Source organism: Myotis nattereri (genome assembly GCF_964212035.1).
Source record: "Myotis nattereri genome assembly, chromosome: 12".
NCBI lineage: Eukaryota > Metazoa > Chordata > Mammalia > Chiroptera > Vespertilionidae > Myotis > Myotis nattereri.
In genome coordinates this window covers 26,511,981-26,537,973 of record NC_138087.1, presented here as the reverse complement: position 1 = coordinate 26,537,973, position 25,993 = coordinate 26,511,981, and the positions used below count along the sequence as shown (strand labels likewise).

The window sequence follows — 25,993 nt, the reverse complement described above, 5'->3', positions numbered from 1 at the left end:
AACATCAATGAAAGAACCATCAATTCATTGCCTCCTGCATGCCCCCTACTGGGGATCAAGCCTGTGTCCTGACCTTGAATCAAATGGGTGACCTCTGGGTGCATGGGTTGACAACCAACTGAGTCACACTGGCTGGGGCAATGCTAGCAGTTTTATAAGTTCTATATGTTTAGGGTCAGGAAATGTGTGTGAGACTGCACTAAAGTTAAAAAAAAAAGAAAGTAGTCATAAATGAACCAAAAATAAAAAAGAGGTGAAAATCTAATCCCTGAGAATATCATCAAAATATTAATTTATATGAACAATTTTTATTTTTTATTTAAAATGGTTATATAGTGCAAACTTTATACAGTAAATATATAATTATTTACCCTAACAGTAATCAATGAGTGTTATTTTTTAAAAACTTTTTTAAGAGTAAAATTTGAATTATTATTCCTTTTTCCTCTGCTGTAAATTTAGAAAGAATATTGTAACAATATGTTGTATTATTTGTTACACATGGTTTTAATTGGTAACATCATTTAAGCTCCAGAATTTATCTTTGCAATTGATAAAAACTGAGAAATATATGAATTAGCTTTCCAAATTCAAACATGAGATGACATTGTACAACTATTGCAAAATAAGCCTTGGGGCAGAGAGCCTACACCAGTGATGGTGAACCTATGACACGCGTGTCAGAGGTGACACGCGAACTCATTTTTTTGGTTGATTTTTCTTTGTTAAATGGCATTTAAATATATAAAATAAATATCAAAAATGTAAGTCTTTGTTTTACTATGGTTGCAAATATCAAAAAATTTCTATATGTGACACGGCACCAGAGTTAAGTTAGGGTTTTTCAAAATGCTGACACGCCGAGCTCAAAAGGTTCACCATCACTGGCCTACACTCTAGTTGGGGAGAGGAAGAATGAAAAGACAGTAGGAAATGTTGGTCAAGTGCTAACATGGGCATAGAAAAGGAATAGTTCAGAGGGCCTGGGTGGGTCCAAGGAGGAGGCCAGTAGGAAATTGGTTCTGAAGGCACAGTGTTGGCAGCCGGCGAAGGAAGGGAAGGACCCTCAGGCTGGGGAACAGAATAGTGAAGACAGGAAGGAAAGCGAGTAGGCAGTGAATCTAGACTCACACACTTTTCTCGAAGATTTAAAGTATTTTCACATATAGAAAATGGGTTCTGATCGATGTTTTTAAACACCTAATTAAAAATATAATTCGGACTACTATTCCAATGCGTCATTTCCTTAAAGAGGAAATTGTCTCCTCAGAGAATAATGAATTATTATATATATGGTTCAAATGTGGAAATTTTGGCAGATGAATCTCTTCAAGTTTAGTGCCATGATCTCAATAGTTTTAAAAAGGAATTTTTATTATGACGTTAAAAGCTTGCACTAAAATACGCAAAATCACATATATCATCTTTACTGATGCTCTAAAAGTGAATGGAAACATATTATTTCCTTTTCAATTGCCCACTATCTTTAGCTGGATCTTACGCCCTACATTAATGCAGAGCCCAGAGAAAACCCTTGAAAGACAAATGAATAAAGTAGGTAAATGCCATTCTTTTACTTCTTCTTCCTCCGATTAATTTTTGTCCTTTCTGGGTTAAATTATTCAGTCAGTAACAAGCAAATCCAAGTGGAACGTGATATACCGTTCTTGAGAAGCTCCATGGAAAAGTTGTAAACAAGTTCATGCATCCGGCCGGGGTTGGCTGGCTGCTTATGCTGAGGGAAGTCTTTGCTGAGCACCGCGTGGATGAGGAGGCCGTGGCGAGGTCTCTGAGGGATGCTGAAGAGCAAGGGGTCCTCGGGCACATCCAGGTCGGCTGCATGGATGGCGGAAGAATCCAGCTCTTTCATCTGACCTTCACACACCTGAACGGCAAGTCAGAAAAGTCAGCTGTGTGCACACTGATACTGGTCTTTCTTTGCTTTTAAGATATGCTGCTGCAAATTGTCCATGAGATTTGTGTGTCAGGAGTCCTAAATATGTCTGTTTTAACATAACCTTAGGAGATGACAACAAATCTATTAATCTCTCTCATATTTTTTTTTTTTTGCTGAAGATTTCAAAACAGTTTATTCATTTCTATGATGGACAAAATATTCTGAGTGTGTGTCTCTGTCTGTGTACAAATAAAATTTCATCATTCTAAAGTTCTGAAAAAAGCAACCAAAAGATGCTTGCTTTCTGAAAGTTACAGAGAAGTTCACTTGTAAAACTGAGTGTAGACAGACCTTCAGATCTTAAGCTGTCATTTTAACCTGCTGGACCCCGTTCCTTTTACAATTTTTATGTTTCTGTTTTAGAAATGGCACAAATATCTGCTAGACACACTGGGGGTATCTTTTTTGGTGTTTTTATATTTTTATCATTACTGCAAAAACTTCTGTATTTCTATTAAAACCAACAATAATTGAGAAGGGTCCTCTGGATGCATCATGGTGTAAATTTTAATCCGGACCCTTCATTTCTCCCCCACCCTCACACCTCTACTTTTCCTGAACTACCTTCCTCCACTCTCACACCCATCAGGCTTCCTACTCCTGTAAGTACAAACTGAATGTTTTTATTTCATTTACAACTTGACTAGCTGTATTTAGCTGTCTTGGTCTTCTCTTACAGTAAAAATAAACAAAGAAATATTTGTTTTATATTTTGAAATGCAGCAAGATCTAATTAAAAAGTGTGTATCAATTTAACATTGCTTATCAGAAATCTGCCATGTCACTGTGCTATATTTTGTGGAGACTATACATATTCTAACGAGTCAATGTTAGATGGAACTGTGAAGGCCTGTCCATCAATAATTATAATGCCAGGAAGGAAATGTCTAGTGCTATTAAATATGGATGAACAGGAAGTGCAAAAGGGAAGAGGAGATGAGGAATGTCATTATGGCTGAGCAGGTTAAGATGTACATGGTTTAGATTTGTGAAAATGCCCTTTTTTTCAGCCTCTCATATTTTTTAAAATATACTTTATTGATTTTTTACAGAGAGGAAGGAAGAAGAAGAGAGTTAGAAACATCGATCAGCTGCCTCCTGCACACCCCCTACTGGGGATGTGCCCGCAACCAAGGTACATGCCCTTGACCGGAATCGAACCTGGGACCCTTCAGTCCGCAGGCCGATGCTCTATCCACTGAGCCAAACTGGTTAGGGCTCTCTTATTGACTTTAAAGACAGTCTTCCTGCAACCACTTTTCACTGAATTTGCATAAAGAAGAATTACTTGCCATATCTGATACATGAGCTAAAATTATGCCTTCTTTAAAAAAAGTCTGGCCCTTCTTATTAAGGATGAAGATGGCATCACAATTTAATGCACACTGATATAATTATGAAATCAACTTTGATCTAACTTGTTCTTTCCTCCAAGAAATTGAATAAAGCAATCTAAACATATGTTCTAATTACCCTTCTTCAGAGAGCTTGGGATTCCCAGACTCACAATGTGGCAAAATGGTAAATCAGTGCACAAGATGATTGGGACATTATATTAAAAAAAATGTGGAATTTTTTTTGGTGCCCATTTAATTGTTTATTGAGATGATAAATAAAAGGTTTAGATCAATAAACACAAAATACAGATACTCACTAGTAGATTTAGAAATGGATTATAATAACTTAAACTAAAACCCCAGCTTTTTTTCAGGTTGCACACAACTTGACGGAAACCCGGCTGTCTACAAAATAAACTTTTTGACAAGAAAGCAAAATAAATGACTTTTTAAAAAATCACCTGGCACTTGAAGCCAGCTCTGCTAATAACGCATGGGGCTCCACATCTGTTAGTCTTCAATGGGTTCTCTACGGAATGCTCGGGGAAAAGACATGGTTACCTTCAGAGAAGAGCATGGAACAGTGTCCAATGGCCTAATTGTTCCAGAAACCTCACCCCTAAACCCTACATACATATAAGACAATAGAGGTAGGTATAGAGGAAATGATTTGTAGGTTTTTTCTGTCTCATAATTACATAGGTGAGCTTCAGAGAAACCCATGTTCCAACGGAAGGAGAAAGGCAGGAGCTGGCACTTAAATCTCACTGGGGAGTGGCTCTCACACACCATTAAGATGTAGTAGAGCCCTGGCCTGTTGGCTCACCTAGTTTGAGTGTCGTCCTGTACACCAAAAGGTTGCGGATTTGAGTCCCAGTCAGGGCATGTACCTAGGTTGTGCGTTTAGGTGTGTACTGGAGGCAGCCCATGGATGTTTCTCCCTCACGTGGATCAAAGTCTGGGCTCATCCATTTAATCAGAATTGGCTATATATTTGTGTGGATTAAATCATCATATGTAAAAAATTAAAGTGTTTAAAAAGAATTCTATGCTGATATAAAAAATTTTCCATCATACATAATTAGTTATTTTTTTTAAGTGGAGAGTAGTAGGTATAATAAGGTCCCTGATTTGTAAGTAAAAACATGTAGAAAAATCACACATAAACATACTGGCATGTGCATAGACATTTTTTGGTAGTATTAATTACTAAAATTTCAACTGATGGGGAGTGACTATGGGTAAGAGCTCTTGAAAAGGGAGAATTTCATATTTCACTTATATGTTTATCAACATTATGACTTGTTTAATAACATTATTTTTTATTATTATTTAAAAAATAACAGGTGTTATCTGAGGGTGATATTATGGGTCATTTTAGCTATGTATCTGAATCTTTAAATAAAACCAACAAATGATATTATATAAAAACAGTTTTAAAACTACATAAATAGAGCCTTGGCTGGTTTGGCTCATTGGAAAAAGCATCAGCCTGTGGACTGAAGGGTCCCGGGTACAATTCCAATCAAGTGCATGTACCTCTCGGCTGCAAGCTTGATCCCAGGCCCTGGTTGGGGTGTGTGCAGGAGGCAACCAATCAATGTGTCTATCTCACATTGATGTTTCTCTCTCTCTCTGTGTCTCTCTCCCTCCCTTCCACTATTGCTAAAAAAATCATTGGAAAAATATTGATTAACAACAAAACAAGAACAAAGAAAGAATCTGCATAAAAAGAATGGTTCAAATATTATTTTTAATTTCATATATCTAACTATATAAAATAAGATGCCTGTAGTTGTGAGTCAAGAGTCCTTGCAATGAGCATTGTTGAAGAGGGTGTGGTGTGGACAGACTACTGGGTGCAAATTCCCTATGTACCCCTTACTTCCAAGCTCTATAATCTTGGACCACTTAGTTAACCTCTTTATGCCTCATTTTTTCAGTTACTAAATTGCAATAATAATAGCATCACTCTAAAAGCCTATTGTGAGGATATGAACACATGTAAAGGAGTATGGAATAGTACCTACAACCTAGAAAGTATTTATCCTATATACATGCAATTATAATTGCATCTGTGCATTTGCTATATGTTAGCAATTATTATCATTAGCATAATGATTATTAGACTATTTTAAGTGATTGCATTACATGACATTTGTTACTTTCCCTCCCCACTCCTCATCAACTTGATGTGTTAAGTACACCTGAACCTGTGTAAACAAGACAAGGTGAAAATAAAATCAGAAAATGATAAAAGAGAAATAGAAAATTCTGATCTTACGGTAATATTCTGCACCACAAAGTCAGGAACTTCATCATTGGTGGGGTGGATTATAACAGAAAACGGTATCTCCAGGGAGCGGCGCTTCCCGTCTGTGACATACACCGTGAACTGGTCAGCCGTTGGTTCCACCCTCAGGTGCCTGGACTGCACATAGTTAACATGCAAAGCCTTCATGTCTTTCCACTGAAACGAGGCTGGAGCACACCAAGAGTAAGCTGGTGAATAAGAAAAGCCTTTTTTCCAAGCTACTAGGCCTTAATCCTTTAGCCAACAGACTATTTCTCAGCAAATCAAACAAAACATCATGGCAGTTGACCTAAGAATCAGCTCTCAGGGGCTGCGACAAAGACTAACAGCTGTTGACATAAAGACGGATATCCATAAATCCTACAGGAGGGGTAAAATTTGCATGGAAAACAGAAGAGCCATAACTGATAACTGCTAGCCAGGATGGGCAGGGACTTCATGACCATTCTTCATACACTTAGGTCAGTGAAATCTTCTCTTGATTAAAACCACTTCTGTGGGAGCAGTTCTTGTCGTGCGTCATTGAAAAGAGGCCATTTCTCTGCCTTTACCAGAAACTAAGGAAGTTCCCTGTACCATCGCTGTCAGATGAAAAGACCAGGAGTCTAATGTTTTCTAAGCGAGGTGCTGAGTTAAAAGTGTGGGCTTGGAAACCACCTACCCTTTGCAGACTTACCTTTCCTCTCCGGGGGCCTCAATTTCTCATTTACATATTAATTTTCTACCAACAGAGGGTTTAATCAAGTGCAATTTTTAAAAATATCAAATAAAAGAAAGGAACCATCTCTTTCAAAGTCAGTCAATCATCTGCATGCTTGACATCCATATCAAGCAACTGGTTGGACTGAGTAGAATGAGCTGACCCGCTGTTTTGGTATTTTGACACTGTCTTAAATCAGAGAAAAATGCTCTATGTTGTGCATTAAGTCACAGGAAAATTGTATAAACTTTAATGCAATTAATCTACCCCCACAGCTTTACTGAGATAAAATTGACATATAACATTGTGTAAGTTTAAGGTGAGGATATATATGTATATATATATCGCAAAATGTTTGCCACAATAAGGTTAGTTAACACATCATTCATCTCGCATAATTAACATTTTGTGGTCATGGCAGTGAGAACAGTAAAGCAGATTCACAAAGTGACTTTCAAATATACAACACACTATTGTTAACCACAGTGCCCATGCTGCACCTTAGGTGCCCAGAAATTATTCATTCTTATAAGTGACATTTCCATTTATTTTGAAGTAAACTTGCATGCATGGGAAATCTGAACGTTAAAATGAAAAAAATAGTAATATTCAAAAGTATCAGCTGTAACAATTCCTCAAATGTATATGGTGCTTTGAACATTTTTGAAGTCCTTACCCAGTTATCAAGCATAGGATGGCCGGTAAGACCCATAAACATAGGTGAGTTACTGCTGGTCATGAAACCGACTTACCTATACTTATGCCCATATTGCTTTTTTCAAAACCCACCGAAGGGAGGGTGTTTTCAAGGTAGCCAAACTGGGGAGGAGAAGTCAAAACAAATTCCAAGTCATCTGCTGCAGTGTCAGGGTCAGTGGCCGACAAATGGTTAATGGTGAGGGCTGCTGAGAAACCCTCATCTACCACGAACATGGTACCTGCATGCAGATAACAGCACAGTTATGACTTAGCGTGCAATCCTCCCATCAGAATAGTGAGGACAGAGGGAGTGATTGAAATTCCAATTCACATATACTTCCATGGGAGATGTTCATTTGCTTCAGCCTAATTCTCCTTACAGTGAAAATATTCAGGGGTAATGGGTGGAATTTAATTTGACTTACGGAATTATATTTTTTTCTTGTACTAGCAAGCCAGACAATAATGGAAAGACAGCAGAAATGCTAAATGCTCCAGTTTAGCCCTTCAGTCATTCTCAAGGAACTCTGATTTCCCTTGTGTCTCTATAGAAGTGACAAATGAAAATAAGAATTGCCAAACTGTTTTAATGATAAGGCACTAAATGTGGTTTATGTACTCTTCAAGATCAGTTGTTACCTCTGTTTGTCAGAGCGTTAATTGCCTGCAAGCTATTATGAATTGCTCATAACCAACGTTTTTTTCATGCCTGGTGCTTAATTATTCTGCAGGGACAATGCTTTCTTTCCAGAACATTGCTTGGGAGATGGTTTGCAAATTACAATAACATTCATACATATGTTTGTATTTTTTTTTTCTGAGAGACAGAACATATACATAATGCTTATGAAGAGATGACTTTCTAAAAAGCAAATAAGGTTAAATATATATAAATGGTCTCTCTGGTATACTCATTCTGTTCTGATAGAAATTATTATGGGTAAAATAAATTACTCTCGCTCTCTCCAGAAGGCAAATAGTATTTTCCCATGTGAAATAAAACCAGAATAATTTAGGATTCCAATGTTGTCCTCATCCCAACACCCCCCCACCCCCCACCCCCCACCCCCCCACACACACATTTGCATGCTCTCTCCATTCAGAATTATCTAAATTTTTAAATAAATAAATAATTTTGCCCTGTAATCTTTTACAGATTTGGGATTTTCCACAAATTTGTATTAAAGCAATTACTGGAGGCAATTCTGAATGGTGGTTTTCCATTTTGACTGTATGTGCATTATTTCACTGAACATGGGCATGGGACTAGGTGAGATAATAGGACTTTGACAGAAAACCACTGTCACCTATTGCGAGTGAAGGTGGTTGGTTGTCCACTGGATGCACTGTGATGTTGAGATCATACACTGGAAAGGACGCATGAAGAGGAACAGATGGATGAGGTCCATTGTAGCAACAGCCATTCACAAAAGGGCCTGCTTCTTCATCCGAAACCACTAATGTAATGGTGTCATAACAAGGCATCAGGCCAATCTCGCCACCTGGAAGACACAACTGTAGCTGAAACCTGACTTTTTAAAAATATAGAATACCAAGGTATTCTACCCAAACCCCTTCTATGAGCGCAGGGTGTCAAGAAAAAAAAAGTATGTGGCTAAAATGCAAAATTCCATTTTATCACTATGAAATCAAATAGAGTCGTGAAAATAATGCAAAAATGCTTGCCCATCTGTTGCCTTTGGTGAGATCCCTGCCAGACATCTCTCACCATATGGAGGGGCAAAAGGGGCTAACGAGGGCCTGACAGTTCACAAATGATCAAGGAACAGACACAAAACTAGACTAGTGATGGTTTCATTCTTCCCTCGTAATTGTTCAGGAAGAGCAGAAGGCACCCTTGTCCCTGTGGTAATTGTCTGCCCATTTGCATTAACCACCATAAATGAACAACCATCAACCACATAGTAGTTCCAAGAAATAGAAGAGCACGGATAGGTGAAACACAAAGATAATCCACATTCTTGTCATTTGTTTTTGGCATTTTCCTCGTTATAAAATCGCCACGATGTTATCAAAATAAGAACAACACCTGGAAAAGAAGTGAGATTTGTTTTCACTTTCTTTTTACTCTTTAGGGTTTACACCTATGCGTTTCAAAATGCCTCCAACTTAGGCAGTGAGGGGAGGAGGGAAGATTAGATCATTTATCGGCGAACGGGACAATCCACTCGGGTTGCTAACCAACAGCACTGAGGTAGTAGTGGTCAGCCTCCGGGGACAGAAACGCTCATCAGATGTGCTTTTGGTCATTCTCATGCATGGCTTTGAAAGTGCCAAAAGGGAAGCAATTAGGTTTGAAGTTTTAATGAGAGCTAGAGCACAAAAGATCAGGGACGGCATCGCTGTTTCACAAGACACATTCGTCACATCTATAGCATACTATGCTTGGCATTATTCTCGCTATTTTAAGAAAAACAACACTAGAATAATGGAGAAATTATATTATTGAGCAACTAAATGATTAAAGGACAAGAAACCAGTTTTAAGGAAAAACAGAGTTGAAGTTGAGAAAATTAGAATTAAACAACCAGCTCTGGCTGGGAAGGTCCGTTGGTTAGAGCGTCATCCCAATATGCGAAGGTTGTTGGTTCGATCCCCAGTCAGGGCACGTACAAGAATCAACCAATGAATGCATAAATACGTGGAATAACAAATTGATGTTTCTCTCTCTCTCTCTCTCTCCCTCCCTTTCCTTTCCTTTCTCTCTAAAAATATATCAATAGATTTTTTCAAAAATTAAAATAGAATCAAACAATCAGCCTTCAACCTTAGGAAAAGTAAAAAATAAGAGGCTGGGGGCCCTTTCCCCCTCCACACGAGGGAGTCCGTTCTGTGGGACTCTTTCCCTCTCCCCATGTGGGAGTCTGTACTTGTTCTTCAATAAATCTCCACCTTTGTATAAAAAAAAGAAAAAAAGAGGCCTATCATCCTTTAATATACTTAAAAGATAAGTTGGCTTAAAATATATTTATTCATCATTCACTCAATAAATATATATTGAATATTTAATGTCTACTATGTGACAATTAGTGTTCTGGGTGCTTCAGCAGAGAAACAAAGACATTTTGAAAATGTCAAAAGACATTTCAAAAGAATGTCAAATGTCACAAGACCTACCATGTGTCAGGCACTGACACAGTCTATAGAAAAAGAGATGCAAATTTACTTAAAATATCACAGATGTGTGCATCTATGAAATGGAATGATATGAAATTGCCACTATTGAGCCAATTTTTACCTATTATCCAGAAAATACATATATCTCAGTCTGATTCTGTACAAAGCACCAAGGGTGAAGAAGATGAGAGTACTGGCTGAGGGGAGGGCACACATGCCAGAGAAAGTCAAGTGTAGTACACTCAGTAACTGTAATTTCAATATAATGGAAGTATAGCAAACATGTCAAAAAGAGCTGGAAAAGTAGCCTGAGCATTAAACCAGAACTACAGCACAAGCGGAGGAATTCTTTACCCTGAAATAAAATATAGTCTAAGGACATGATTTATCCTTAAAACTCTTAATCATAGTGTTGGACAATTTTGAATGACTTCATGTTTAATAATGGGAGAATAGCAAATTAATAATGCATTTTATATCATAAAATATTTATTAAGCTTATGTTTATAGTAACTTTATAACACTTAATAAATATTTTAAACATTTTAGAGATGTTTTAATGTAAAAGGTAATCTATAAAACTGGACATACAATAAATTGCAACTATGTTAAAAATTGTGATTAGAAAATAAAATACTGTAATACTGAATTGTTCAATTTTGGTAGATAAATAAGGTGATAGATAAGTTTTTCTAAAACTTCATGATACTTTCCAAGTTTTCTGCAGTAAGAATGTATTATTTTCATAATCATAGAAAGCAAATAAAATAATGGTGACAAAATCATTCTCAGGTGGCCTTTATAGTCACTGTATGTAGACAAGAGTTAGGCCACTGAAACTAGATCTTACAATACTGTCGTTTTTTTATACAGATCTTAGCACAGCGCTAATATTTACCAATTGAGTAACTGAGTGAACGTTTCGTTATAAGAAAACATAACACTCAAAAAAGAAAATACCTTTTGAATATAGTATTTCTGCTAACTTAATAACAGAGCAAAAACATCCATGAAATAATTTGCCCCAATGTCCTACTAGGTCTTATGAAAAAAAATAGTTACACTCCCTTACATGGCTATCACACTAGAAGAGATTTATAGGCACGTATCCCTGGTGTTTAGCACCTGGAACAGGGCACTGGAAGAGAAGACACATTCATCTCACCCTAATTCATCTATGCTGCATGAGCCTGCCAAAGATGTTAAAATTACGTTGTAAATGACAATCGCTGGTCTTTGGGTCCCTCTCTGCCAGTCTATTTGAGATCGACTGGGGAAATCAAAAAGAAATACCTACTTATGAATATTTGAGAGACATTGAAAGACATCAAACATCTGGACGACGTTCCCTGAGAAAAGGAAATAACTAAATAAACCTTATCTAAGACTAAACGCAGGTGAAAATATAAGGAGATATCATTTAAAGAAAAAAATTGTCTAGGAGTAAATAAAATGTGCCATACTAACTAATTAACATGAGACTATTGGTATCCTAATAAATCATTGTTTTCCAAAGTACACATAAAAATGTTATTTCCAAATGTTTTCTCCCATTTCTAAATTCTTAGCTATTTCAATCCTCCCTCCTTGAGTTCCCTACCCCCTCACTGCCTGCATTCTCTCTAGATATCTCTTCAAATAAGAAAATGATTTGAATTCTGATGCCTCTTATTTCCACTACCAGTCACGTGGCCTACATGTCCAATTGTACTCCCCCCATGGAATGTACAGGCGAGAGAGGCATACAGGTGATAAACATGAAATGGTAACAGAGGCAATGGAAGGACGTTAGAGGAAGCATACAGTGTCATTGCTGAGGCAGTGCCCTCAATGCAGAATTCTGAGGATGAGCAAGGGGTGATGAAGTACAGATGCATCTGTCACTTCCTGTCACTTTTGCATGGGAGTGGGTTTGTCTACTCATTTAAAGGAAAATTTATTCACAAGAGGGTCTGGATTATACTCCTTTGTAGCCCACAGTGCCTAGTACTGTGCCTTGCAGATGTCAGATGGCAAATTAATATTACATTTATTTGAATATTTTACCTGGGAATGCATGCCACCTGGGAAATGATATAATGTGATGTCAGAAATGTAAGCATGATGCTGATCACTATGTGTTTTCTGCATCTCTCATCTGTGTCCCTCACTGTTGTGAGTGTGGACAAGCTACACACAGCCTAAGACTTCATCTTCGCTTCTCAGAAACTCAAAAGGCAGGCCAGTTACTTCTTAGCAGCTAGACCAGCCGTGGGCAAACTACAGCCCGCGGGCCGGATCCGGCCCGTTTGAAATGAATAAAACTAAAAAAAAAAAAAAGACCGTACCCTTTAATGTAATGATGTTTACTTTGAATTTATATTAGTTCACACAAACACTCCATCCATGCTTTGGTTCCGGCCCTCCGGTCCAGTTTAAGAACCCATTGTGGCCCTCGAGTCAAAAAGTTTGCCCACCCCTGAGCTAGACAGTGGTCAGTAAAACTTTGACAATTAATAACATTTCTGTTATGATGTTATGATTCATGAACCCAGAAACTGTGATGGCCAAAAAAGGACATCGTCCAAAACGGGGTGAGGACAAGCCCAGAGTGAACGGACGGTCTATGTGTGAGCATCATGAACAGCAACAACAACACTTGCTCTTTTTTACTCTGAACTGCATTCTATTACAGAGATCAGAAATACTTCTAAGGATGCTGAGCTTACTGAACAACGGGATACAGGCTGCTGCTGCTTCCTTTTCATGGACGCGGTAAGACTGCTAGGTTAAGACTCTGTCACGTTACTGACATTCCTTCTCTCAAACTAGTCACAGCACTGTCACTTACCCGTGTGTTTGTAGGTCACGGCCCCTGAGAGGACATCTCCCTGAGAGAACTGATCCACCGTGACTCCACCTTTCCTCACCACCCCGTGCTGAGGTTCTCGAGAAATCACAAACATCAGTTTCAAGTCATCACTGTCCGCATCGGTAGCAAAAATGTATTCAGAGGTGATGACCACCTCGTCGCCCTCTGAGCAATGCATCTGAGGGTTGAGGTCAGGTTTCAGGATGGGTGGCTCATCATTGACGGGGAGCACCTAAGTAGGAAAGAAAAAAATGCATGTTTTCAAGAAAAAGAAAGCAGTGACAAATGGCCCAACTGGTAACCCATAGCTCATAGTCAGAATGACAGGCATTTTCAATCTTCCAGGCACATGAAACAATAGCCATGGAATTAGGCCAAGCAGTTTGTATCTTTTAACTTTCCCCACATGAACCATCGTGCAAGAAACGACCCACCTGAGAGACATTTGAGGTAGGAATGGGAGAGTACAGTTATGGTTTGGAACTCAAATATCCCATTTGTTTCCAGGCAGACAAAATATAAATGTGATATAAAGCATCCTTCACCAAAGCCCCTGTCCTCCTTCATTAAACTCACGCGTATTCTAGAGGAAGTCTGGTCCTCATGGCCTGATGCATTTACATTTCCCACATCAAAGTTATTTATACTTCAAATTACTTGGTGATTACAAAGCTTTCTTCTACCCTCCACTTCCTGCCACCCAGGAAGTTTCTGTGGACTTACAATAAGCAGCAGCTGCACGTCAAACATTTTCAGTTAAATCTGAAACTCCATAACCATCAAATCAATGCCAGGTTTCAGCTTGACAAAACGTTTTTCTCTCCCAGTCATGAAAATAAAACTCCAAGTAGAAGGGAAAGAAAAGCCACATGGGCTCACACTGGCTCTCAGATTTTAAAAAGATGATGGGGAAATTGAAAAAAGCACGTCTTCTAAATGGGAAAGAAGGGCATTCCTCCTCTGAGCTCACAAGGGCAGCTTGGTGTATGCTGCATGTTTATTTATCAAGTCCAGCCCCGTGAATACTCTCAACCCTGCATTTCCTTCCCCCATGCTTCAGCCAATGGGATCTTTTACAATCTGGCTCCCATCAAGTCCCTGCCCTGGGAGAACCTTCCATGGTTTCTTCCAAGTGCTGCTCCTAGGATGTCATTGACCTCATCTCATGCTATGGGGTGCCTTTGCCACTCCACTCCATTTCACCCCAAAACACTGCATTCCTCACATCTCAGGTCTTTGCACCATCTCTGCATCTGCTCTCTGCCCCTTGGCTTGGTATGCTCTGCCCCCAGCTCTCTGCTTGGCTACCTCCTCCCCCAGATTATATGTGAATTTCACAGGGAAAACTTTCATGAGGACTCAGACTCATTTAGGAACTTCTATTATTTACACTCTTTTAACACCCCATTTATTTGTAGAACACATGCATCCTATATAATAAAAGGGTAATATGCAAATTGACCCTAACAGCAGAACGACTGGGAATCACTGGTCACTATGACACACACTGACCACCAAGGAGCAGATGTTCAATGCAGGAGCTGCCCCCTGGTGGTCAGTGCGCTCCCACATGGGGGAGCTCTGCTCAGCCACAAACCAGGCTGCCAGCTGCCAGTACAGCAGTGGTGGTGGGAGCCTCTCCCGCCTCCTCAGCAGCGCTAAGGATGTCCGACTGCAGCTTAGGCCTGCTCCCCGCTGGCAAGTGGACATCCCCCAAGGACTCCCGGGCTGCCCGAGGGATGTCTGACTGCCAGCTTAGGCCCAATCCCCTGGGGAGCGGGCCTAAGCCAGCAGGTGGTCATCCCCCGAGGGGTCCCAGACTGGGAGAGGGCATAGGCCGGGCTGAGGGACACCCCCCGCCCCCCCCCCCCCGCCTGAATGCACAAATTTTTGTGTGCCGGGCCTCTAGTATTTTAAATAATTAATTATGTCAGCAATAATCTTTTTAATGTCTGCCTTCATCCCTTGCCTGTAAGCTTGTATGTCTTGTACATCATCACATCCCAAGCATCTAGCATAGGACCTGGCAAAGAGAAGACACTAATTAAATATTTATGGAATAAATTATTGTAACCATGTATATTTGCACCAATTATCCTGCTAGTTAAACAACTGTTCAACTCTACAAGAAGTATACATGAAACTGTTGACGCTCTCCTTTAATGGATAGAGGGATGGGGTGATAGAAACGTAGCCTTATTTATTTAATCACAGGTAAAAACATGTAAGCAATATTCTATTTTCTATTGGCTTATTAGGAAAAAATATCTTTGTTCAAATCCTCTGAGTGGGTTTATTGAAGACCCTCTATATTATTTTTCTTGACTCGATCAATGAATCTCACTAATACATTCATGATGACCATCTTGCAGTTCACAAAATAGCCTCTGCTTCAAATGAATAATAAAGTCCAAAGGCAACAGAATTAAAACATTCCTCCTAGATAAAAAAACAATCATATGCCAAAAATTGCTTGTGCATCTGACTGGCTTTCAAAGGTCATGCCCTTTTTTCTAAAAAGAAACAATAAACACATTGTTTTTCCCCAAATGTACTGCTCACTGTCATCAATAAGAAGATGGTCATCAATAGAAAATAGGTTGGATTGGATTATTTTCCCTTAAAATTTGCTTTTCAGGAAAAAAAGGTAATTCAGAAAAGTTTTCTATATCTAAAAGTCTGCCAATAAAATCTAACTTTTCTTATTGAAGCTGAAATAACATGCTGCTCTTCATCTAGACCCCAAGGCCCTCAGGAGGAGTAAGTGGGAAAATGGAAGGAGGGGTTCTGCATGGTGACTGGAAAGGTTAGCAACATGAAAATTATAATCACCTGGTAAGTTACAATCGAGGCAGTGGTGAGGAGGAAGGAACACTGGCCCAAGTACCAGACAATGTCAGCCCAGGTCTACACAGTCAAGATAATGACTTTGGGCAAGTCATTGAACCTTCTTGGACCTGCATTCCTTCACCATAAAATGGAGAGAATTCCTTCCCTGTCTACTTCTTAAAACACTAGATGGATGTAATCATTCTTAATTATTAACTGTAAAACATCGTACAAACACATTATTATCACAATTTCATATCACAAAGATCTGACAAAATTCAAACAGAAGTAGGATATAGCGTAGTAAGGATATTCAGTGACTCTTCCAGGACCATGATGAGACTTTTTGAAAACCTTCCTCTGTCACTAACTATAAATGCCTGCAAATCCTATGAGTTATGCTTAAGGACTTGGGTGGTCATTCAACAGCGAAACTTGGGGGTTCCCATCAGGCCTTTGGGCATGTACTCAACCTTTATGTGCACATTTTTCTTCATTTGTCAAAAGGGGGGAAATAAGCCTTTCAAACAGACCGCAGGTGAATTCACAAAGGGGCACCACACATAAACAGACACAGCTTCTCCCCCACTACAGAGAAAACCCTACTGATACTGGTCTAATCTGCCCAGATGCAGGTTGAGGGTTACAGCTCAACAATATTAGAAATAATTTATATGTAAAAGCAATTGCTTTTCAAGTTAAGTATATGGATTTGAGGTCAGAGCAGTTGTATGTTTAAATGGACTGGAGAGAGAAACAGTGTGCCCATTTCACCAACACAACTTTGCCCTCTATTGCCTGTCCTGAGACATTCACAGATGAAGGCAGCCATTCTCTTCTTTGGAGTCTCTGTTTTAAATTGTACCAGGGACTCCAAGCAGGCTTCCAAACCAGATGCTGTACTTCTATATGAACCAGGAAGGAAACGTTCTACCCACCTCAATGTGCAGAACAAATTCTACTGAATTGGTGCCGTCTGTGACCTCCAAGAGTATGTCATCCTGAAGTGTCTCAGATCCATCGTGCTGATACCTGTGGGGATGACATTATCACTCGGAGAGCACACTGAGATGCCTGACACAAGAGTTCTTCCATGGCTTTGGCCATATGCTTAATCAATAAGCATCAAAAATGCAGCAGGAGACCTTGGAAGATGGCGAGGTAATCATGAAGTCACAGATTTTATCACTCAAGGGTCCATGAATGTAAAATTTCTCCACGCTGGAAAAAATGTGTTACATGCATACATAATGTCTTCCCAAATCAAAAAAGCAGTCCTTCAGCTTGCCACTGTGACAATGGGAACCAGGCTACTTACAGAAAATGCTGGTTGGTGCCAGGGGGACGCTGAGACTGAGCAGAAGGCAGGTAAAAGCAGGACACTGTGTGGATTTTCATGATTTTCCCTCCTTCCCCACTTTTAAGAATAATCCTTATGCCTGTGCTCTGATCTATTCAGCTCTTCTCTCAAACTCTGATCTATGTATTAGTTATTGCTTCTCTCCTGCCATTTTCCCTTTTCTATTTATTAGCTCCCTTCCTCTCAATCTATAAAAAAATTCAGACTTAAAAATATTTTTCTTTGGTCTAGCCTTGGCCTACCCTTGGCCTCATTTTCCTTTAATTCTCAGTCAAATGTCTTAAAGAAATTGTCTAATCCTAGACTTTCCTTTTACCCTACAGACCACTGTAGTGATACACAGTAAGTTCTAAACAGCTGTTGTATTGAGCCAAATTTCTAGCTTATCAATGGTCTGTTTAAGATACATAGGAAAGAAAATAAGACAGGAAATTAAATTAGGAGCCGGTCACAAAGTACTACACATTGTATGACACCATTTATATGAAATGCCCGGAATGGGTAAATCAATAGATTGGTAGTTGTCTAGGGCTGGGAGGAGAAAAAGGATGGGGGAGGGGTGGTGGTGGCAGATAAAGGGTACAGCATTTCTTTTTGGGGTAATGAAAACATTTCAAAATTGATAATGGTGAGAGTTGCCCAAATCTATGATTATGGTACAAAAAGCCACTGAATTGTATACTTTAAATAAGTGTATTGTGTATGTATGGCATGTAAATTTTATCTCAACAAAGTTGGTTAAAAAAACAAAGTAGAAAAGAAAGTTGCATTAAAAATAGTATAGTATATTGAGTGTGTGTGTATGTGTGTGTGTGTGTGTATTTTTTTTTTATTTTTTTTTACTCAGAACTAGTCTCCCCGATACTCTGGCTAGGAACTCATGTTTGGGATTCTATTCCAGTGGTGGAGAAGGTCCCCCTCCCAGCCCTAGCATCCCTCCCACAAGCTGCCTCCTTTTTATTTTGTCATGCTCCCTGATGTTTTCATCAAAAATAGGCTGATATGAGATAATGTGCTAAAGCTATCTTACCATGCTAAACTTCTAAAAGGGCCAAGTAGGTCTAGGAGTACACATCCAAAAGCATGTCTATGACATCAAACAGAACTTCTTTTAAAACAAGGCTCCTACATACTTTCAACAATAAAAGGGGAAAAAACTAGACTCTTCCATGTACTAGCTAAGTGACCTCTACCTCTTTGTACCTTAGGTTCAACTAAAATATGAGAATAGAATCATCTACCTTGTCGGGTTTGACTGATGTAAAAATTAAATTAAAAAACATAATTGCAAGTTTCTAGAAGAACACTTGAACTACATATGCTGGAAAATATTGGTACTTTTATTTTTCTACCCATCATTCACACCCTAGTAAGAATTACTTAAACAGCTCTCTAACATGAAGCTAAGAGCTGAGATCTCAAAAGAAAACAAAATCTTAATGAGATTAAGAGTAGTGAAAAGAGATAAAGATATTGGAGACTGAACAACGTAAATAAATTAAATTGTCAGATTAAACTGATCTTCTTGTGTACAAATCCTAGTTCCTAGTCAATATTCAAGTATGGAACTAAGCATTTGATGTTTAACACCTTGTACTATACTCTATCAAAAAGGCCAAAATTCCTATCTATAACTTGAACTTGTGAGAAATTAACTAGTATGTTGCTTTTGTTTTTACAGAGAAGGTTTGGTTTTTTTTTACTAGATTTTGTAAAAAGTTTCTTACAGAACCTAAAGACTAGGTTCAAGGTAAGGGGAACTACTGTAGAACCATGAGGCAGGAATTGCTCTATCTGTCTGTGTCTGTCAGAGAGCCAAGTCCTACTCCATGCCATACCTACACAGCCTACCCTATTCGTTTGCCTACAAATCCCCTTCCCAGTAGAATATAATAAAATTTACACTGAAGACATTGATCAACAGAATTCTATCCAGAGTTTCCAGGGTTATGAAATTGGCTTTTCTTAAAGCCAAGTTCAATTACGTAGATTCACCTTACAGATGATTTCATTCTATATTCATCTAGTTTGACTGTTATCTCTTGCAATATGTGCAGTTTCAGCAAATTTAATATTCGTGGTAATGAATTTTTGTTGTTTAAATATCCATAAAATCATTCCCATTGGTACAGCAAGCCAGAGGGAAAGAAAATGCCTGAAGAAAAATTAAAATTTTGTCATTTCTAATTTTCAACTGACCCTTGAAAGTATTAAGTGGCAGGAAAGCACTTCTGAATGAATTAGACAAACTTCTTTCTTTTCCTCTGCCTCACCAATTGATCCAGATGGGGGCCAAAGCGTGTAAAAGAAAAAAGCTAGGAAATGTACTAACCTAACTTTTAAGGCATGGAGGTCTCCCCAAGAAAATGTGCACCCTGTGCTCAGAGGAAATCCATTCAGCTCCACCCTCCCGTGCTGAGGCAGCCTCTGCAGGAAGAGGTAGATACTGTCTAGTGTTGTGTCCACATCGGAAACCAGGATGTGCTCCGTGTTGATGACGCAGTGACCGCCCTCAGCCACTCTTAGGGGGTTGGTGAGTACCTGGAAATAAGGACAGCAACATTGAAAGCTTTGTTCCATGCAGTATCCCTGAAGAAAGAGCTCGTTAAATCAATAAAAAGTTTCAGTACTATATTCACCTGCTAAATAATATTTTAAGAATGTGATAAAGGGGTCAAGCTCATAGTTGAACATCTCAGCTGAAAAATGTGATTTACTAAATGTTTCTGATTCTAAGCATGGATGGATCTGAAGAATCAAGGCAAGTCTGTGGAACTGAAATTATCTACATTTCATTTATCCCAGACCCTATAGAGTAAAAGCAACACACTGGTTACTATCAGTGGAGCTAACGTGAGAAAATAATAACATTTATCATCATATCCACACCAACCATTGTTCGACATATATACCTTAATCTACAAAACAATCAATAGCTTTATCAAATTCCCCTAGAGAAATCACTCATCTCTTTCTTTCAACCTAAGAAAATCTTAAAGACTTGGGAAATTGGAGTTTTTAAACACCAGTTATAAAGAGTATCTTAAAGATAGAAATGGGTCGGCCCTGACCAGTTTGGCTCAGTGGATAGAGCATCAGCCTGCAGACTGAAGGGTCCCAGGTTCAATTCCAGTCAAGAGCATGTACCTTGGTTGCGGGCACATCCCCAGTAGCGGGTGTGCAGGAGGCAGCTGATCGATGTTTCTCTCTCATCTCATCGATGTTTCTAGCTCTCTATCCCTCTCCCTTCCTCTCTGTAAAAAATCAATAAAATATATTTTTAAGAAAGATGGAAATGGGTTGGAATTTTAAGATTCCATAGGAAATAGATAGAGTTATCCAAACATTTGACTTAAATATTGAAGCCATCAATATATTTTTATAATCGAAAAACTCACTTCTCAACTGACTAATAATTCATTTGTAAATAAAAAGCAAGTTAGAAGGTATAGCAAGGAATGTTCCACAGTCAAGAAAGTTTGGAAAAATATTACCTACAACGTCTTCACCTTGGAGATTTATAAGGCACAGAATACAGTCAATGCTCTGAGATCCTACAGTAAGAAAAGGTTAGGTCTGTTTAACCTGGCATTTTCTCAAATTTGTATTACTACCCAGAAGCAAAGCAAGCGGATCCGGCTGGGCTCTGAGAGCCCTCACAGATGACCTGGTGGATGCCCTGCCCTCTGAGGACACAGCCTTCTCCATGGGAGCAGCCACTCTCCTCAGAGAACGGCTGCCGCCAGAAAGAAAACAGATCCCAGGAGAAGAGTGTTAAAGGGATGAGACCAGGAACGGGCCAGGACAGAGAAGTCAGCGAGAAGAAGGCGCAGCTCCACTCAGAGCCCTGCTCCACCCTCCTGCCCACCAGGCACAGCTGCCAGGGGCATCCATGGATGGCCCAAGGACAGCCCGCTGGGCCATGGAAACCATGAGACCGACCACCCTGAGACAGCTGCCTCCTATTCTTTAATAAACTGTTGCCACCAGAAAAGGAAAACATAAAAGCAAGAGCTTTCTCTCCCTACAGCCACCCTCACTCCCATCCCTCCTCAGAGGCCTTTCTCGCACTTTGCCAAGCCTAACATTTTCACTGTGTGTAGGAGAAAGAATAAAGGGCGCTCTTGTTGAGAAAGGAGTATTATCTTTGAAACATTTTTTCCTGTGTTGCATTGATTAATATCCCAAGGAATATACCTTGTTAGAGTAAATGATTTAGTATGAGACATATATATATATTTAACAACTTTCAAAAAATAAAAGCACAAGGCTAATTTGCACCCCACGCATTATCATTGCTTAGGCGCTGGGTCTTCAGGTTAGCATGGTGTCAAGATCCCTAGCCGTTATCATTCAGCCTAGTGTGATGTGGGTGTTTGAAATCAGGAAACCACTCCTGTGACCGGTTTCACTGAAACTAACTCTTTAATTTTATTTCTACTATTCTCAGGTCTCTAAGATACCATTTCATTTGTCCCATCGACCAGTGGTCAGCAAACTGCAGCTTGCGAGCCACATGCGGCTCTTTGGCCCCTTGAGTGTGGCTCTTCCACAAAACACCACATGCGGGAGCACATGTACAGTGCGATGGAAACTTCGTGGCCCATGTGCAGAAGTCGGTATTTTGTGGAAGAGCCACACTCAAGGGGCCAAAGAGCCGCATGTGCCTCGCGAGCCACAGTTCGCCGACCACTGCCGTAGACCGTAGAAAAAAGAAGTCAGTGTGCCAGGTTAGCTCCAAGTCCTCAGAAGTATTCAATCAGCCTTCAAATGAAGCAGGTACCTGCTCACTGCATTCTTCTTGGCTTTCCCCACAGGTCATCTTTCTCCGGGAAATGACTTACACTGCTTTGGATAAAAGAGTATTTCCCCATAATTGTTCAAGAACAGTTTTACCTTCTTTAGATGCCAGACTACTTCAGGCCTCTGTCTCATAAAGAAGAGGATGGTGTGAATAAAATCTAATCAAATTAACTGTTTTTTTCTAAACTATTTCCTCCACAGAAATAGTTTCTGGTTTCTGACAGAGAAAGAGTCAAAGAATAGAGTTTAGATTATCCTGTCTGGGTTCCTTGGTGCATCTTTTACAAAAAATTACAAGTTCACGCTGGCAATTTAAATGACTGTGCTGAACTGAATGGTGACTTTGGGGACTGGAGAACACACCTTTCCTCACTGTTGCTATGAGATATGTGGGCTCAGTGTTGCCAGAGCTTCCAAATTTTCAATGGAATCCAGAAATCAAGACTTCATAAGAAACCTCCTGGTGATTAAGTGTTGGCAACTCATTATTCAAAAATACTGTTTTTCACCCAAGTTCTGTGGGGTAGGTAAGCCCCTTACTCCCTCGGGGTGAACCATCTGCACCACAACTGTGGGCTGGTGTAGAGATGGTGAGGAGGGAGCAAAAGAGGGAACATCAGTGTTTTCCTGGCTATATTCCAGGTAGCTACCTGTGAAGGTGACCTTTGGGGATGAGGCATGTGTAGGTTCTAGTCCGCTCGAATTCCTAATGGGTGGGCAATCCTACTTTGTCTTTTGGCTTCTTAGGGGGAAAATGAGCCCAGGAATAGCCACACTAATTAAGCCTAGCACTCTGATGGGAGGAGGCGGGGTATGGAACAAACTCAGTATAACCCCAGCCTCTCAGATAAGACACACGAAATGGCATTGCCTTTGTAGTCAGTTTTCATGACAGACCCCAGTGCTTTAGGGCTGCATAAAAACTGGGGAGTAGGACTGAATAGAATGGAAGGGCCCATCTTAATTCATTTTGGAAAATTAAAAGCTTCTGTAGATTACAGAGTAGCATAGCTGGCCTGCGGTGAGAGCAAATAAGCCCTTCCGGTTGCTAAGAGACCCATAATTTAATCCCCTTCCCCTGATCAACATGTGGAACTCGGCAGAAAGAAAAGCAAATGAAAGAGATTTTGATAAAGCTTTGAAAATAATGCCAAATTCAGCAACTGGAAAAATCGCACTTTTTAGACAAGAAGTCCCGCGGGAGGTGAAGAGCCCCCCTTCCCCATGCTTTTTCCTACACTGTGACTGGAACATGGAAAAAGTTCTTTAAAAAATGCCTGAAGGTACTTTTTACTTTATTAAAAATAACTCTTAAAGGCTTTCCTTAGGCCCTCCCTCTTCTTCATCCTTCACAGCACACATTGCACATACCTCAGGAACTTGGTTGTCCACTGGAAGAAGAGTGATGTTAAAGCAGATCCCATGCAAAGCCCCGCCATGCTGGTTACTGATGGAAAATGTGAACTGGACGTGTCTTAGACGGGGGCCTATGTCACTCAGGGGTGGCATGTACGCCACTTTCATGTAGTTCACAGCATCCTACAAAGTAAACCGAGATGGACACATGGACGCCAATTTGCAAGGATTAGAGACTTTTAGAGACTTAGGTCTCAGAGAACCATCCTGATAAGGACTTGAGCTATTGTAAATGCCACCATCATCAATTTGAGCATTCCAAAAAAGTCCACTTTATAAACCACATTTTCTAAAAATCAGGAGGGAGAAGGACAAAGAAAGTAAGTAAATATATCAAGCGCTTGAAGCCAACCAACTCTGTAAAAAACAGGACACTTGAATTTTAACAGCTTCGCCAGAAGTAGAGCTCTACCAGTTCAAGTAGCTGCATGGTATTGGTCAAGCAGCTGAAACTTGCAAGGTCTCTTTTTCCTTATCGGTAAAATAAGTGAAACGATAAAATAACAGTACTTACGAGATAGGGTTGCCATATTCACTTACAGCATCTAACTACAGGGAGATTAGGCATAATTGGACCCAAGCTACAGCTATAGCTGCTGTCTGCACACTTATCACCCTTGGAGGTCTTCAGAGAAGAGTCCACAGGAGTAGGGAGAAGACTGATAAAAAAATTGGATCAACAGATGTTCTGGTTGAATTGTGTCCCTCAAAAGGTATGTTGAAGGCCTAATCCCGGAACCTCAGAAGGTGGCTTTATTAGGGAATAGGTTGTTGCAGATGTAATTAGTTAAGGTGAGGTCCTAGTGGAGCATGGTGTGCCTTTGATCTAACATAACTGATAAACTTACAAGAAGAGAAGAGAGACAAATAAGAAGAAGACAGCCATGGGATGACAGGCAGAGGTTAGAGCAATATATCTACAAGCCAAGTAATGTCAAAGACAGCCCGCAAACCACCAGAAGCGAGGAAGAGGAAATGAAGGATTCCCTTATGGGGTTTCAGAGAGAGGATGGCCCCGCCATCACCCTGATTTCAGGCTTCCAGCCTCAGACTGTGAAACAATAACTCATAGTTGTTTTAAGCCATCCTGTTTGTGTTACTTTGATACGGCAGCACTAGTACACTAATCTGGCAGGATATTAAATGAACTGAATTTAATGGAATAAAGACATATGTGCCTGGTCCTTGCTGGCAAAACAATGCAAAAGTCTGCACTGAGTTACAAGGTTGTGAAATCATATCCAGCTTGATCAAGCATTGTCAAATAGATGTTGCATGCTTAATGTAAATGCACAGGCAGAAAGAATAAAGACATCGAGCACTGGTAACGGACGTCAAAGGCCATCATTCTCAAGGGCAATACTAGGAACACCATGACTTCTCCGAGGATACTTCCTTCCATCACGTTTTTTCAACATTGTAGCACAGCATCCCACCTGAGTGAAGGACTTCAAGCCCTGGGCTGCAGGATTCTTGGTCAGCTTTGGTATGCTATCCACCATGAATAATTTCCCAGCGTCCAAGTGTCTAAAGAGAAATATTAAACACATCAGCTCATTTTTCAAGTAATGAGAATTAAATCAAATAGCCTACAACCAAATTTTTTTAAACTAAAAGAGCTCATCGTGGGAAGAAATTAAATATGTCATCTTTATATTCTCTTTATGTTAGGGATTCTAGTCTTATGCTTAATCTCATCAATGCTATTTTCATCACTGCTGCAAAAAAATATGTACGCTATTTTCTGCTTTGACATTAAGAAAGAGAATCATTGTTCTCATCCTAAAAATGTTCCCTTGCTATCAGGTACATGACACCAGCTATGGTATATTCATGTCACTTCCTTGGATTGGGATCATAGAATATGACCATTTTGTGGCCTGCAATACCTAAAAATAATGCTATAGAGACTCATTACATTTTACTAAAAAGAAAAACGTAGCATTCTCTTTAGAAAAGGGGATTAGAAACTGCTTTTAGGCCACCTAAGCTAAAGACACTCCAAGATACAGGTCACTTACCCATTAATACAGCTTTGGAAGGAGGTATAAGTTTGAGATTACAGTAAATGCTGAATTGAATGTATGTTCATGTTGGACAAGAAAGCAATTGAACCACAGCACCATATATTGACCCTTTGGACTCTCCAGTCCTAGAACACAACCCTCCACTAATGACCTTTCATAGATACCTGTGACTGAAAGAAAAAAACGGAGGAGTTGTTATTGTATAGAGCAGCTCCCTGTCATACGATTCCGTATCTATGAAATGCAGATGTTTCTTAGTTAGGTAGGCCACCTCCGTTTCCTTGACAACCAGATGCCGAGAAACCCCAGGAGCCTCTTTTGGAAGCTGGTCATCCACTGGAGTGATATGAATTGTCACCACCTGAAAAGAAATGATCTGTACCATTACTTTGAGGTACCAAAGAGACACCAAAGGCAACACCCCACAATCACCTAGTCACGGTGATTTTTGAAAACTTACAATTATAATATACTTTCACTGAAATGATTTAGGAGGTAGTAAGAATGTGAACCAAAAATGGAACATTCTCCACCCATTTGATATTACATTTTAAGGATATAA

At 39.6% G+C, this 25,993-nt stretch overlaps 1 protein-coding gene across 2 annotated transcripts in view; it reads right to left on the bottom strand.

The window, feature by feature from the left end:
- The window catches only part of FREM1 (FRAS1 related extracellular matrix 1), a gene marked incomplete at both ends in the record, with an annotated part of 120,585 nt that overhangs the window by 64,723 nt on the left and 29,869 nt on the right, over nt 1–25,993 (bottom strand). For both annotated transcript variants that reach the window (XM_081103710.1, XM_081103711.1), the window contains 10 exons: nt 1,663–1,885; nt 5,579–5,775; nt 7,061–7,246; nt 8,315–8,509; nt 12,976–13,228; nt 16,764–16,857; nt 19,518–19,726; nt 23,360–23,527; nt 24,841–24,931; nt 25,596–25,792. In XM_081103710.1, the coding sequence (XP_080959836.1) occupies nt 1,663–1,885; nt 5,579–5,775; nt 7,061–7,246; nt 8,315–8,509; nt 12,976–13,228; nt 16,764–16,857; nt 19,518–19,726; nt 23,360–23,527; nt 24,841–24,931; nt 25,596–25,792 (1,813 nt within the window). The remainder of the gene's footprint in view (nt 1–1,662; nt 1,886–5,578; nt 5,776–7,060; nt 7,247–8,314; nt 8,510–12,975; nt 13,229–16,763; nt 16,858–19,517; nt 19,727–23,359; nt 23,528–24,840; nt 24,932–25,595; nt 25,793–25,993) is intronic.